At 53.1% G+C, this 16,529-nt stretch overlaps 1 protein-coding gene across 1 annotated transcript in view; it reads right to left on the bottom strand.

Annotated features, from left to right (window-relative positions):
- Positions 1-16,529, bottom strand: part of BRD4 (bromodomain containing 4) — a 60,239-nt gene continuing 43,710 nt past the window's right edge. Inside the window, exons 15-23 of the mRNA XM_077787677.1 lie at positions 16,019-16,071; positions 14,994-15,315; positions 12,773-13,393; positions 11,502-11,611; positions 8,835-9,000; positions 7,042-7,169; positions 5,082-5,293; positions 2,211-2,469; positions 1-152 (exon numbers count right to left, since the gene is read on the bottom strand). Coding sequence (XP_077643803.1) covers positions 84-152; positions 2,211-2,469; positions 5,082-5,293; positions 7,042-7,169; positions 8,835-9,000; positions 11,502-11,611; positions 12,773-13,393; positions 14,994-15,315; positions 16,019-16,071 — 1,940 coding nt within the window. The 3' untranslated portion in view covers positions 1-83. The remainder of the gene's footprint in view (positions 153-2,210; positions 2,470-5,081; positions 5,294-7,041; positions 7,170-8,834; positions 9,001-11,501; positions 11,612-12,772; positions 13,394-14,993; positions 15,316-16,018; positions 16,072-16,529) is intronic.

Here is a 16,529-nt window from a genome sequence, read left to right on the forward strand (position 1 = left end):
TTTTCCGTTGTTTTTTTGTCCTTTTTTTTTTTTTTGTTTGTTTTTTGGGAAAGAGTCAAAATTCCCGGCCGGAGTCGCCGCTCCTAGAAAAGATTCTCCTCGAAAATGGCCAGGAGGTCGCTCTGGAAGTTCATGTCGATCGTCGCCGCCATCTGCAAAAAACGGGAAAATCGGGAAAAAATTCCGGGAAAAAAATTCCCACATTTTGGGGGAAATTTCTGGGGGTTTTGGGGGATTTTTTTGGGGGGTTTTATTGTGGATTCTTGGGTTTTTTTGGTGGATTTTTTGAGGATTTTATTTTTTTATTCTTTGGGTTTTTGTTGATTTTTTGGGTTTTTTTTTTTGATTTTTCGGGTTATTTTTGTGGATTTTCCCACGATTTCTCCCTGATTTTTGGGGATTTTTTTTGGGGGGATATTCCCTTGATTCCCCCCCATTTTTAGGGACTCTTTTTCAGGTACATCCCAACAATTTTAACTCATTTTTTGGGAACGTCCCGACTATTTTAACCCATTTTTTGGGCTATTTTTGGGGACCCCCCCTGGTAACTTTAACCCATTTTTGGTGACCCCTTTTGGGGTTTTTTTAGGGATAATCCCACGATTTCCCCCCGTTTTTGGGGGCCAATTTCAGGTACATCCCAACCATTTTAACCCATTTTTGGGGCTGGTTTTTTTGGCTATTTTTGGGGACCCCCCGGTGCCTTGAACCCATTTTTGGGGACCCTTTTTTGGGTACATCCCAATTATTTTAACCCATTTTTTGGGGCTATTTTTGGGGATCCCCGTGGTGCCTTGAACCCATTTTTGGGGACCCCCCTGGTAACTTTAACCCATTTTTGGTGATCCTTTTTCGGGTACATCCTGACCATTTTAACCCATTTTTTTGGACTATTTTTGGGGACCCCCCCGGTGACTTTGACCCATTTTTGGGGACCCTTTTTCAGGTACTTCTCAACAATTTTAACCCATTTTTTGGGGCTATTTTTGAGGACCTCCGTGGTGCCTTTAACCCATTTCTGGCTATTTTTGGGGACCCCCCCAGTGACTTTGACCCATTTTTTCGGGACCCTTTTTCGGGTACATCCCGACCATTTTAACCCATTTCTGGGGCTATTTTTTTTGGCTATTTTTGGGACCCCCCTGGTGCCTTTAACCCATTTTTTGACTATTTTTGGGACCCCCCTGGTGCCTTTAACCCATTTTTTGACTATTTTTGGGACCCCCCTGGTGCCTTTAACCCATTTTTTGGCCCCCTGGCGCCTTGAACCCATTTTTGGGGACATTTTCGAGCCCCCCTGGTGCCTTTAACCCATTTTTTGACTATTTTTGGGATCTCCTGGTGCCTTGAACCCATTTTTGGGGACATTTTTTAACCCTCTGATGCCTTTAGCCCATTTTTGGGACATTTTTGGGTCCCCCCCAGTGCCTTTAACCCATTTTTGGGGACATTTTCTAACCCCCTCGTGCCTTTAACCCATTTTGTGACTATTTTTGGGACCCCCCGGTGCCTTTAACCCCTTTTTGGCACATTTTTGGTACCCCCCGGTGCCTTTAACCCCTTTTTTGGGACATTTTGGTGACCCCCCAGTGCCTTTAACCCATTTTTTGGCACATTTTTGGGCCCCCCCGGTGCCTTTAACCCCTTTTTGGCACATTTTGGTGACCCCCAGTGCCTTTAACCCCTTTTTGGCACATTTTGGTGACCCCCCGGTGCCTTTAACCCATTTTGTGACTATTTTTGGTACCCCCCGGTGCGTTTAACCCATTTTTGGTTCATTTATTAACCCCCCGGTGCCTTTTAACCCCTTTTTGGCACATTTTTAGTGACCCCCCGGTGCCTTTAACCCATTTTTGGTTCATTTTTTAACCCCCCGGTGCCTTGAACCCCTTTTTGGCACATTTTTGGTACCCCCTGGTGTCTTTAACCTCTTTTTGGCACATTTTTTGTGACCCCCGGTGCCTTTAACCCATTTTTTGACCATTTTTGGTACCCCCCGGTGCGTTTAACCCCTTTTTGGCACATTTTTTGTGACCCCCGGTGCCTTTAACCCATTTTTTGACCATTTTGGTGACCCCCCGGTGTGTTTAACCCCTTTTTGACCATTTTGGTGACCCCCCGGTGTGTTTAACCCCTTTTTGACCATTTTGGTGACCCCCCGGTGTATTTAACCCCTTTTTGACCATTTTGGTGACCCCCCGGTGTCTCACCGCCTCGCGCCGCCGCCGCTCCTGCTCCCTCTTGCGCGCCAGCTCGCGCTGCTGGTCCAGCAGCGCCTGCGAGCCGGGCGGGGCCGGCGGCTGCGGCGCCGCCGAGGCGGCCGACACCGGCACCGCCACCGGCACCGGCACCGGCACCGGCACCGGCGCCGCCGCGCCCGGCCCCGGCGGCGGCTGCTGCTCCTGGCGCCGCCGCGCCTCCTCGTGCACCCGGCGCGCCTGCTCCAGCGCCTCCTCGTCCTCCCGGCTCCTGGGGGGGACCAGAGTGACCATGAGTGACCACTGAGTGACCACTGAGTGACCATGAGTGACCACAGTGACCAGTGAGTGACCCTGAGCCCTGCACTGCTCCAGCGCCTCCTCGTCCTCCCGGCTCCTGGGGAGTGACCAGAGTGACCATGAGTGACCACAGTGACCATGAGTGACCATGAGTGACCACAGAGTGACCACAGTGACCAGTGAGTGACCACAGTGACCAGTGAGTGACCCAGACCCTGCACTGCTCCAGCGCCTCCTCGTCCTCCCGGCTCCTGGGGAACACCAAAGTGACCAGGAGTGACCACTGAGTGACCACTGAGTGACCACAGTGTGACCACAGTGACCATGAGTGACCATGAGTGACCAGTGAGTGACCACAGAGTGACCACAGAGTGAACACAGTGACCACAGAGTGACCCAGACCCTGCACTGCTCCAGCGCCTCCTCGTCCTCCCGGCTCCTGGGGAGTGACCAGAGTGACCATGAGTGACCAGTGAGTGACCATGAGTGACCAGAGTGACCAGAGTGACCAGTGAGTGACCAGTGAGTGACCATGAGTGACCATGAGTGACCAGTGAGTGACCATGAGTGACCACTGAGTGACCAGAGTGACCATTGAGTGACCTTGAGTGACCTTGAGTGACCCCTGAGTGACCAGAGTGACCATTGAGTGACCCCAAGTGACCCCTGAGTGACCATGAGTGACCAGGAGTGACCACAGTGTCCGTGGTGCTCCCTGTGGTGTTCCTGGTGGTGTTTGTGGTGGATCTGATGATGGTTCTGGTGTCTCTGGTGGTGTTTATGGTGTTCCTGGTGGTGTTTGTGGTGGATCTGATGATGGTTCTGGTGTCTCTGGTGGTGTTTAAAGTGTTCCTGGTGTCTCTGGTGGTGTTTGTGATGTTCCTGATGATGCTTCTGGTGTCTCTGGTGGTGTTTATGGTGCTCCTGGTGGTGTTTGTGGTGTCATGGTGGATCTGATGATGGTTCTGGTGGTGTTTATGGTGTTCCTGGTGGTGTTTGTGGTGGATCTGATGATGCTTCTGGTGTCTCTGGTGGTGTTTATGGTGCTCCTGGTGGTGTTTGTGGTGTCATGGTGGATCTGATGATGGTTCTGGTGGTGTTTATGGTGTTCCTGGTGGTGTCTGTGGTGGATCTGATGATGGTTCTGGTGTCTCTGGTGGTGTTTAGAGTGTTCCTGGTGTCTCTGGTGGTGTGTGTGATGTCCCTGGTGATGTTTCTGATGTTCCTGCTGGTGTTTATGGTGGATCTGATGATGGTTCTGGTGGTATTTGGTGTCTCTGGTGGTGTTTATGGTGGTGTTTCTGGTGTCTCTGGTGGTGTCATGGTGGATCTGATGATGGTTCTGGTGGTGTTTGAGGTGTCTCTGGTGATGTATGTGGTGGATCTGATGATGGTTCTGGTGTCTCTGGTGGTGGTGGTGGTGTCTCTGGTGTTTATGGTGGATCTAATGATGTTCCTGTTGGTGTTTCTGGTGTCTCTGGAGGTGTCTGTGATGTTTCTGGTGATGTTGGTGGTGTCTCTGGTGGCTATAGTGGATCTGATGATGTTCCTGGTGGTGCCTGTGGTGTCCCTGGTGGTGTTTCTGGTGTCTCTGGAGATGTTTCTGGTGTCTGTGGTGGTTATGGTGGATCTGATGATGTTCCTGGTGGTGTCTGTGGTGTCTCTGGTGGTTACGGTGGATCTGTGATGGTTTTGGTGGTGTTTGTGGTGTCACTGGTGCTGTTTGTGGTGGATCTGATGACGGTTATGGTGTCTCTGGTGGTGTTTATGGTGTTCCTGGTGTTTCTGGTGGTGTTTTTGGTGGTTATGGTGGATCTGTGATGGTTCTGGTGGTGTTTCTGGTGTCTCTGGAGGTGTCTGTGATGTCTCTGGTGGTGTTGGTGGTGTCTCTGGTGGTTATAGTGGATCTGATGATGTTCCTGGTGGTGCCTGTGGTGTCTCTGGAGGTGTCTCTGGTGTTCCTGGTGTTTGTGGTGGATCTGATGATGTCCCTGCTGGTGTTTCTCGTGTTTCTGGTGTCCCTGCTGGTGTTTCTGGTGTCTCTGGTGGTGTCCCTGGTGGTGTTTATGGTGTCCCTGCTGGTGTTTCTGGTGCCTCTGGAGGTGTCTGTGGTGTCTCTGGTGGTGTTTCTGGTGTCTCTGGTGGTGTTGGTGGTGTCTCTGGTGGTTATAGTGGATCTGATGATGTTTCTGGTGGTGTCTGTGGTGTCTCTGGAGGTGTCTGTGGTGTCTCTGGAGGTGCCTGTGGTGTCTCTGGTGGTGTTTCTGGTGTTCCTGGTGTTTGTGGTGGATCTGATGATGTCCCTGCTGGTGTTTCTCGTGTTTCTGGTGTCTCTGGTGGTGTCCCTGGTGGTGTTTATGGTGTCCCTGCTGGTGTTTCTGGTGCCTCTGGAGGTGTCTGTGGTGTCTCTGGTGGTGTTTCTGGTGTTCCTGGTGTTTGTGGTGGATCTGATGATGTCCCTGCTGGTGTTTCTGGTGTCTCTGGAGGTGTCTGTGGTGTCTGTGGTGTCTCTGGAGGTGTCTGTGGTGTCTGTGGTGTCTCCTCTGTTCCTGCCGCTGCCCGCGCCGGTGGCCGTGTCCTCACCTCATCCTCTCCTGCTCCCGGCGCAGCCGCTCCTTCTCGCGCTCCACCTGCTCGGCCTGGGCCTTGAGGGCCTTCTCGCGCTCCTCCTTCTCGCGCGCCGCCCGCTTGAACTGCTCGAAGGAGTCGCTGGAGGACTTGGCCGCCGCCGCCGGCGCCGCCGGGTGCTTCTGCACCAGCGAGGCCCACGAGCCCATGTTCTTGATCTTCAGGTCCTGCCGGGAGACAGCGCGTCACCGCCGGGCCACCGCGAGGTCTGGGATCCACCAGGATCCACCAGAGCCGTGGTGGCCTCCAATGGCTTCATCCCGAGGAACCGGAGCCAACCCTGGAGGTCCCTTGGCCTGGTGGGATCTCAGGGGGTTCTCCCAGATCCAACCCTGGAGGTCCCTCGGCCTGGTGGGATCTCAGGGGGTTCTCCCAGATCCAACCCTGGAGGTCCCTCGGCCTGGTGGGATCTCAGGGGGTTCCTCAACCTGGTGGTTGGATCTCAGAGAACCTCCTGAGACCCAACCCTGGAGATCCCTTGGCCTGGTGGGATCTCAGGAGGTTCTCCCAGATCAAATCCTGGACTTCCCTCAGCCTGGTGGGATCACAGGAGCTTCTCCCAGATCCAACCCTGGAGCTCTCCAGGTCCCTCAGCCTGGGATCTCAGGAGGTTCTCAGAGACCCAATCTTGGAGTTCCCTTGGACTGGTGGGATCTCAGGGGGTTCCTCAACCTGGTGGTTGGATCTCAAGAGAACCTCCTGAGACCCAACCCTGGAGATCCCTCAGCCTGGTGGGATCTCAAGGGCTTCTCCCAGATCCAACCCTGCAGTTCCCTCAGCCTGGTGGGACCTCAGGAACTTCTCCAAGATCCTGTTCTGGAGCTCCTCCAGGTTCCTGGGGACCTCCAAACCCTCCCTGACCCTGGTGGCACCTCAGGAACTTCTCCAAGACCAACCCTGGAGCTCCTCCAGGTTCCTGGAGACCCCAGACCTCATTTTTGGGGCAGGAGCGCCCAAAATCCCAACCCCACGTCCCAGGTGACCTCCTGAAGATCCCGCGGGAATTTTGGGGCTTTCCCCCCAAATTTGGGATTTTTTAACTTTCGGGGAATTTTTTACCTTTTTTGACATATTTACCTTTTTTGGAATTTTTTATCTTTTTTGACATTTATTACCTTTTTTGACATTTTTCTCCTTTCTGACATTTTTATCTTTTTTGACATTTTTCCCCTTTCTGACATTTTTCCCTTTTTTGTTCTTTTTTCCCTTTTTTGTCATTTTTTACCTTTTCTGGCATTTTTACCTTGCGTGGATTTTTTTCCCTTTTTTGATGATTTTTCCCTTTTTCGACATTTTTACCTTTTTTGACCTTTTTCCCCTTTCTGACATTTTTATCTTTTTTGACATTTTCCCCTTTTTTGTTATCTTTTCCCTTTTCTGACTTTTTTCCCCCTTTTTGTAATTTTTTACCTTTATTGACATTTTTCACTTTTTTTTTACTTTTTACCTTTTATGACGTTTTTTTCCTTTTTTGGCATTTTTTACCTTTATTGACATTTTCACCTTTCATGTTTTTTTTCCCGTTTTTGTCGTTTTTTCCCTTTTTCAGCATTTTTTACCTTTATTGACATTTTTACCTTGTGTGGTTTTTTTTCCCTTTTTTGACGTTTTCCCCTTTTTTGTAGTTTTTTTACCTTTTCTGGCCTCTTTTACCTTTTTTGACATATTTCCCTTTTTTGTCATTTTTTACCTTTATTGACATTTTCACCTTGCGTGGGTTTTTTTTCCCTTTTTTGACGTTTTTTCCCTTTTTTGCCATTCATTACCTTTTTTTGACATTTTGCCCTTTTTGTTCTTTTTTCCCTTTTTTGACGTTTTTTCCCTTTTTTGTCGTTTTTCACCTTTATTGACATATTCACCTTTCGTGTTTTTTTTCCCCTTTTTGCCGCTTTTTCCCATTTTTGCCGTTTTTTACCTTTTTTGGGGCCACGGGCGTTTTGGGCTCGGCCTTTTGGCGCTCCTTGTCCGTGGGGGGCGGGGCCTGCTCGGGGGGGCGGATCACGGGCCGGGGTCCCGCCCCCTCCAGGGGCTTCAGCTCCGGCCCTGAAACCAAAATTTGGGAATTCTGAACCCCAAAATTGGGCATTTACACCCCAAAATCGGGCCGGGGTCCCGCCCCCTCCAGGGGCTTCAGCTCCGGCCCTGAAACCAAAATTTGGGAATTCTGAACCCCAAAATTGGGCATTTACACCCCAAAATCGGGCCGGGGTCCCGCCCCCTCCAGGGGCTTCAGCTCCGGCCCTGAAACCAAAATTTGGGAATTCTGAACCCCAAAATTGGGCATTTACACCCCAAAATCGGGCCGGGGTCCCGCCCCCTCCAGGGGCTTCAGCTCCGGCCCTGAAACCAAAATTTGGGAATTCTGAACCCCAAAATTGGGCATTTACAACCCAAAACGGGGCCGGGGTCCCGCCCCCTCCAGGGGCTTCAGCTCCGGCCCTGAAACCAAAATTTGGGAATTCTGAACCCCAAAATTGGGAATTCTGGGGATTTATGGTCCCAAAATTGGGAATTCTGGGAGTTTGAACCCAAAAATTGGGAATTCCGACCCCAAAATGGGAAATTCTGGGGATTTATAGTCCCAAAATTGGGAATTCCAACCCCAAAAATTGGGAATTTTGGTGTTTTCATCTCTCCCCATGACGTTTTATAGGATTTTTGGAGTTTTTTTCTCTCCCTCTGAAATTCTAAGTGGATTTTTTTGGGTTTCCCTCTCTCCCCATGACATTTTATGGGATTTTTTTGTGTTTTTTTCCCTCCCCATGAATTCTGAGGGATATTTTGGGGGTTTTCTCCTCTCCCCAAGACATTTCCTGGGATTTTTATGGGATTTTTTTTTGTTTTTTCCCTCCCCATGAATTCTGAGGGATGTTTTGGGGGTTTTCCCCTCTCCCCAAGACATTTCCTGGGATTTTTACAGGATTTTTTTGGTTTTTTTCCCTCCCCATGAATTCTGAGGGATATTTTGACAGTTTTCCCCTCTCCCCAAGACATTTTATGGGATTTTTTGGGTTTTTTTCCCTCCCCATAAATTCTGAGGGATATTTTGGGGGTTTTCCCCTCTCCCCAAGACATTTCCTAGGATTTTTATGAGATTTTTATGGGATTTTTATGGGATTTTTTCCCTCCCCTTGAATTCCGAGGGATGTTTTGGGGGTTTTCCCCTCTCCCCAAGACATTTCCTGGGATTTTTATGGGATTTTTTTAGGTTTTTTTCCCTCCCCATAAATTCTAAGGGATATTCTGGGGGTTTTCCCCTCTCCCCAAGACATTTCCTGGGATTTTTATGGGGTTTTTTCCCTCCCCATGAATTCTGAGGGATATTTTGGGGTTTTCCCCTCTCCCCAAGACATTTTATGGGATTTTTATGGGGTTTTTTCCCTCCCCATGAATTCTGAGGGATGTTTTGGGGGTTTTCCCCTCTCCCCAAGACATTTCCTAGGATTTTTATGAGATTTTAATGGGATTTTTATGGGATTTTTTCCCTCCCCTTGAATTCTGAGGGATATTTTGGGGGTTTTCCCCTCTCTCCATGACATTTTATGGGATTTTTGGGGTTTTTTTCCCTCCCCATGAATTCCGAGGGATGTTTTGAGGGTTTTCCCCTCTCCCCAGGCCATTTTACGGGATTTTTATGGGATTTTTTCCCTCCCCATGAATTCCGAGGGATGTTTGGGGTGTCCCGGGATTTTGGGGGTGCGCACTCACGCTGGGGGAGGTGCGGGGCCGCCTTGACGCCCTCGGGGTGGCCCTTGGGGGGCTCCTGGCGCAGGGGGGGGCTGAAGGTCTCGGTGCGGATCACGGGCGAGTGCAGCTTCTCCTCCTTCCCCCCCCCCAGCGGCTGCGACTGCACCACCGAGGCCGCTCGCAATTCCTGCGGAAATCCGGGATCAGGATCCGCCCCAAAATCCCAAATCCAACCCCAGTCCTGGCAACGAGGCCGCTCGCAATTCCTGCGGAAATCCGGGATCAGGATCCATCCCAAAATCCCAACCCCAATCCTGATCCTGACCCTGATCCCAATCCTGATCCTGACTCCAACACCGCTCGCAATTCCTGCGGAAATCCGGGATCAGGATCCATCCCAAAATCCCAACCCCAGTCCTGGCAACGAGGCCACTCGCAATTCCTGCAGAAATCCGGGATCAGGATCCATCCCAAAATCCCAAATCCAACCCCAGTCCTGGCAACGAGGCCACTCGCAATTCCTGCAGAAATCCGGGATCAGGATCCATCCCAAAATCCCAAATCCAACCCCAGTCCTGGCAACGAGGCCGCTCGCAATTCCTGCGGAAATCCGGGATCAGGATCCATCCCAAAATCCAGATCCCAATCCCAACACCGCTCGCAATTCCTGCGGAAATCCGGGATCAGGATCCATCCCAAAATCCAGATCCCAATCCCAACACCGCTCGCAATTCCTGCGGAAATCCGGGATCAGGATCCATCCCAAAATCCCAACCCCAATCCTGGCAACGAGGCCGCTCGCAATTCCTGCGGAAATCCGGGATCAGGATCCATCCCAAAATCCCAAATCCAACCCCAGTCCTGGCAACGAGGCCGCTCGCAATTCCTGCGGAAATCCGGGATCAGGATCCATCCCAAAATCCAGATCCCAATCCTGATCCTGACTCCAACACCGCTCGCAATTCCTGCGGAAATCCGGGATCAGGATCCATCCCAAAATCCCAACCCCAGTCCTGGCAACGAGGCCGCTCGCAATTCCTGCAGAAATCCGGGATCAGGATCCGCCCCAAAATCCCAACCCCAGTCCTGGCAACGAGGCCACTCGCAATTCCTGCGGAAATCCGGGATCAGGATCCATCCCAAAATCCCAACCCCAATCCTGATCCTGACCCTGATCCCAATCCCAACACCGCTCGCAATTCCTGCGGAAATCCGGGATCAGGATCCATCCCAAAATCCCAAATCCAATCCTGAGCCTGACCCTGATCCCAATCCCGACACCGCTCGCAATTCCTGCAGAAATCCGGGATCAGGATCCATCCCAAAATCCCAACCCCAATCCTGATCCTGACCCTGACACTGCTCACAATTCCTGCAGAAATCTGGGATCAGGATAGACCCCAAAATCCCAACCCCAATCCTGATCCTGACCCTGATCCCAATCCCAACACCGCTCGCAATTCCTGCGGAAATCCGGGATCAGGATCCATCCCAAAATCCTAAATCCAATCCTGAGCCTGACCCTGATCCCAATCCCAACACCGCTCGCAATTCCTGCCATGGAAATCTGGGATGAGGATCCATCCAAAATCCCAACCCCAATCCTGATCCTGATACCGCTCGCAATTCCTGCAGAAATTTGGGATCAGGATAGACCCCAAAATCCCAACCCCAATCCTGATCCTGATACCGCTCACAATTCCTGCAGAAATTTGGGATCAGGATCAGCCCCAAAATCCCGACCCCAATCCCGAGCCTGACCCTGCTCACAATTCCTGTGGCTCCCCAAACCCCGTTTTCTTCCCTGATCCCAAATCCAAAATCCTGGTTTTTCACCTGACCCCAAATCCACATCCTCAAATCCCGAATTCCGTTCTCTCACCTGACCCCAAATCCCAAAATCCAAAATCCTGTTCTTTCCCCGATCCCAAATCCCAAACTCTGACTTTCCATCTGACCCTAAATCCCAAAGTCCCAAAATCCCAAATCCCGTTCTCTCACCTGACCCCAAATCCCCAAATTCCAAATCCCCAAATTCCAAATCCCCAAATTCCAGTCTTGGTCTTTCACCTGAACCCAAACCCCAGACCCCAAACCCCAAATCCAGAACCTCAAATCCCAAAATCCCAAATCCTGTTCTTTCACCTGACCCCAAATTCCCAAATCCTGTTCTTTCACCTTACCCCAAAGTCCCAAATCCAAACTCCAAACTCCAAATCCCCAATCCAAAATCTCAAATCCCAAATCCCAAAATCCCAAGTCCTGTTCTTTCACCTGACCCCAAAGTCCTAAATCCAAACTCGAAACTCCAAATCCCCAATCATAAACCTCAAATCCCAAATCCCAAAATCCAAAATCCTGTTCTTTCACCTGACCCCAAAATCCCAAATCCAAACTCCAAATCCCCAATCCAAAATCCCAAAATCCCAAATCCTGTTCTTTCACCTGACCCCAAAGTCCCAAATCCAAACTCCAAACTCCAAATCCCAAATCTCAAATCCCAAAATCCCAAATCCTGTTCTTTCACCTGACCCCAAAGTCCCAAATGTGAAATCCAAACTCCAAATCCCAAACTCCAAATCTCAAATCCCAGATGCCATTTTTTCACCTGACCCCAAACTCCAAATCCCAAACCCCAAATCCCAAATCCCGATCCCAAATCCCAAATCCCAAATCCCGCCCTTTCACCTGTTTTTTTGGCTGGATGTTTTGCTGAGGGGGCGACTGAGGCACGAGGCCCTGGAACGGCATCTGTGGGGAAGGCATCATGAGAGGGGAAGGGGCTTCCCGCAGGTGACCTGCAACAGGTGGGCACCGGTCAGTCAGCGTCGTCACCGCCACCGCCACCGCCACCGCCACCGCCGCCGGCGCGTCCCCGAGACCCGCCACCCACCCACCGTCCATGCGTGGACTCCAACCATCCATCCATGGACTGCATGCATCCATCCATCCATGGACTCCATCCATCTATCCATGGACTGCATGCATCCATGGATTTCATCCATCATCCATCCATCATCCATCCATGGATTCCATCCATCCATCCATCCATGGACTCCATCCATCCATCCATCCATGGACTCCATCCATCATCCATCCATGGACTCCATCCATCATCCATCCATCCATCCATCCATGGATTTCATCCATCATCCATCCATCATCCATCCATGGATTCCATCCATCATCCATCCATGGACTCCATCCATCATCCATCCATGGATTCCATCCATCATCCATCCATCATCCATCCATGGACTCCATCCATCCATCATCCATCCATGGATTCCATCCATCCATCCATCCATGGACTCCATCCATCCATCCATCCATGGACTCCATCCATCCATCATCCATCCATGGACTCCATCCATCCATCCATCATCCATCCATGGACTCCATCCATCCATCCATCATCCATCCATCCATCCATCATCCATCCATCCATCCATCCATGGATTCCATCCATCATCCATCCATCCATCATCCATCCATCCATCCATCCATGGATTCCATCCATCATCCATCCATCCATCCATGGATTCCATCCATCATCCATCCATCATCCATCCATGGACTCCATCCATCCATCATCCATCCATGGACTCCATCCATCCATCTATCCATCCATGGACTCCATCCATCCATCCATCCATCCATCATCCATCCATGGATTCCATCCATCATCCATCCATGGACTCCATCCATCCATGATCCATCCATCCATCCATCCATGATCCATCCATCATCCATCCATCATCCATCCATGACCCATCCATGATCCATCATCCATCCATCCATGATCCATCCATCCATGATCCATCCATGACCCATCCATGATCCATCCATGATCCATCCATGACCCATCCATGACCCATCCACGCCCCACCCACGACCCACCCGTGACCCATCCGTGACCCCCCCCACCCCTCGGCGCCGTCTCCGTCCCCGCCGCTCACCGGCGCCGTAGGGGTCGGCTTTGTGGTGCCGCGGCGACGGGTGGTGCTGGATGACCTGCTGCGCTTTTGCCGGCGCCGGCTGCGGCTGCTGCGGCGCCGGCGGCTGCTGCTGCTGCGTCGGCGGCGCCGGCTGCGGCGGCGGCGGCGCCGGCGGCTGCGCCAGGTGCGACGGGAAGGGCAGGGGCTGCAGGTGCAGCGGGCGCGGCGGCGGCTGCAGCGGCTGCACCGCGGGGTGCGCCGGCGGCGGCGGCAGCGCCGGGGGGGGCGGCGGCGGCTGCGGCTGCGGCGCCGGCTGCGACTGGACCTTCACTGAAGGGAGAAGCGGAGGCTGCGGCTGCACCTTCTGCAGCTGCTGCAGGTACAGCTGCATCTGGCTGGCGCTCAGCGGCAGGCCGTGGTGCGGCGGCGGCGGCACCGGCACCGGCACCGGCGCCGGCGGCTCCTCGTCCTCCAGCAGCACCTGCGGCGGCTGCGGCAGCGGCGGCTGCGGCAGCAGCGGCTGCGGCGGCGGCTGCGGCGGCAGCGCCGGCGACGGGGCCGGCGGCCGCGGCGGCTTCGGGGGCAGCGCCGCCGCGCGGTTGCTGGGCCTCGAGGGCTGCTGAGGCAGAGCGTTGTGCAAAGCTGCGGGACAGGACACGGCCAGAGGTCAGGAGAGCTCCACGTCCCCCGTCCCACCCAACCTTCTCCTCTTCTGCCACATGACGCAGTGGTGGGACCAGGAGAACTTCCAGGGCCACCCTGCACCCTCCCGTCCCAGCTGGTATCAGCACCTTCCTCTGGCATGTGCCAGGGAGCACGCGGTGGTGGGGCCAGGAGAACTTCCAGGGCGTGGCCCATCACCGCCCTATCCCACCCCATCGCCTTCCAGATGGAACCAACCTCACCCACCACCACCCTCCTCCTCTGAGAGCTTGGGGCGCCAAGACCCAAGAACCTCCCTCTTCCCCTCTGTACCCTCATCCTCTTCCTCTTGGGACACCTCAACAAACCCACGGTGGACACCAAGAGTGAAGAACCTCCCTTTGCCCATCTACCACCATTCTGTTCCTCCCGGGACACCCCAAGGAGCTGATGGTGAACCCCAAGAGTAAAGAACCTCCTCTTCCCCATCTACCACCGCCCTCATCCTCTTGGGACACCCCAAGGAGCTGATGGTAGACACCAAGAGTGAAGAACCTCCTTTTCCTCCATCTATCACCATCCTCATCCTCCCGGGACATCCTGAGGAGCCCATGGTGGACACCAAGAGTGAAGAACCTCCTTTTCCTCCATCTATCACCATGCTCATCCTCCCGGGACACCCCGAGGAGCTGATGGTGGACACCAAGAGTGAAGAACCTCCTTCCTCCATCTATCACCATGCTCATCCTCTTGGGACACCCCAAGGAGCCCATGGTGGACACCAAGAGTGAAGAACCTCCTTCCTCCATCTACCACCGCCCTCATCCTCCCGGGACACCCCAAGGAGCTGATGGTGGACACCAAGAGTGAAGAACCTCCTTCCTCCATCTACCACCGCCCTCATCCTCCCGGGACACCCCGAGGAGCCCATGGTGAACCCCAAGAGTGAAGAACCTCCCTTTCCTCCATCTATCACCACCCTCATCCTCCTGGGACACCCCACGGAGCTGATGGTGGACACCAAGAGTGAAAAACCTCCTTTCCCCATCTATCACCATGCTCATCCTCCCGGGACACCCCGAGGAGCCCATGGTGGACACCAGGAGTGAAAAACCTCCCTTTCCTCCATCTACCACCACCCTCATCCTCCTGGGACACCCCACGGAGCTGATGGTGGACACCAAGAGTGAAGAACCTCCTTTTCCTCCATCTATCACCATGCTCATCCTCCCGGGACACCCCGAGGAGCTGATGGTGGACACCAAGAGTGAAGAACCTCCTTCCTCCATCTATCACCATGCTCATCCTCTTGGGACACCCCAAGGAGCCCATGGTGGACACCAAGAGTGAAGAACCTCCTTCCTCCATCTACCACCGCCCTCATCCTCCCGGGACACCCCAAGGAGCTGATGGTGGACACCAAGAGTGAAGAACCTCCTTCCTCCATCTATCACCATCCTCATCCTCCCGGGACACCCTGAGGAGCTGATGGTGGACACCAAGACCCAAGAACCTCTCTTTCCCCATCTACCACCGCCCTCATCCTCCCGGGACACCCCGAGGAGCCCACGGTGGACGCCGAGGCCCGTGCCCGGCTCACCTGGAGGAGACACCACGTGCTGGTTGAGGTGGGGCGAGGGGCTGTGCTCGGGCGCCGGGGGCAGGTGGGGCGGGGGCAGCTCGGCCTGGGGCAGGTGCAGGATGGGTTGGCCGAAGTGGGCCATGGTGTCGAACATGGTCCCCGGCAAGGGGTGCTCCAGGACGGGCACCGGCGCGGCGACGAAGGGCGGCGGCGGCGACGCCTTCAGCGGCGCCGCGGGCTGCGGGACGGGCGGCGGCTGCGGCGGCTGCAGCGCCGGCGGCGCGGGCTGCGGCGGCGCCGGCGGCGGCTGCGGCGGCGGCTGGTGGTGGTGGTGGTGGTGCTGTTGGAAGAGGAGGAGTTAGGAAGGGTGGAGACGGCGTCCGAATGGGCGTTTGGGCGTGGAAATGAGCTCCTGGGGTCGGCGAAATGTTCTCGTTGGTCACCGGAGTTGGTGATTTGGGTCATCTAATCGACCTCTTGGGTCATCTCAATGTGGGTTTGGAGACCAAAATGGTCTTTTGGTCATCAAAATGTGAGTTTGGACACCAAAATGGTCTTTTAGTCATCTAAATGGTCATCTCTATGTGGGTTTGGACACCAAAATGGTCTTTTGGTCAACCAAAATGTGAGTTTGGACACCAAAATGGTCTTTAGGTCATCAAAATGTGACTTTGGACACCAAAATGATGTTTTGGTCATCTCAATGTGGGTTTGGAGGCCAAAATGATCTTTTGGTCACCTGAACGTGAGTTGGGACACCAAAATGGTCTTTGGTCATCAAAATGACCGATCCCACCCCAGTCCCAATCCATGGATCCAACCCAAACCCAATCCCAATCCATGGATTCCATTCCAATCCATGGATCCCATCCCAACCCAATTCATGGACCCAACCCAAACCCAATTAATGGATCCAATCCAAATCCAAACCCAAATCTATTGATCCCAGTCCCAATCCATGGATCCAATCCCAATCCATGGATCCCAACCCACCCCACGGATCCCATCCCACAGATCTAATCCCAATCCCATCCCAATCCTACCTTTTTCTGCTCCCGCCCCGAGTGCCCTTTTTTCTTCAACTTCGGCGCCATCTCTGCCAAAAATAAACGGGAAAAGAAGGAAAATTAATTTGGGAACGGCTCCGGATGAACCCGACGGCACCGATCGGGAACGAGGCAGGAATTCCCCCGGGATTGACCGGAATTCCCCTGGGATTTCTGGGATTGGATATTCTGCCGCCAAAAAAAGAAAAATAAAGGAGGGAAAATTGTTGGAAAAAGATCCAACAGCCAAGAAAATCCATGGATTCAACAGGAGCAGGTATCCCGGGAATGTCGCTGCTCCAGCAGGAGAACCTCGGCAAAATTCATCGCCGGTGTTGGATCCCAGCTGGAATCGCGTTCCAAGAAGAGATTCCAAGGATTTCAACCCAAAGATGATCCCAAATTCCATCGTCGGGGTCGGGTCCCAGTTGGAATCGCAAGACCCAAAAGAAAATCCCAAGGATTTCAACCCAAAGATGATCCCAAATTCCTTTACCGGTGTTGGGTC

The sequence above is a fragment of the Lonchura striata genome, chromosome 21 (assembly GCF_046129695.1).
Source record: "Lonchura striata isolate bLonStr1 chromosome 21, bLonStr1.mat, whole genome shotgun sequence".
NCBI lineage: Eukaryota > Metazoa > Chordata > Aves > Passeriformes > Estrildidae > Lonchura > Lonchura striata.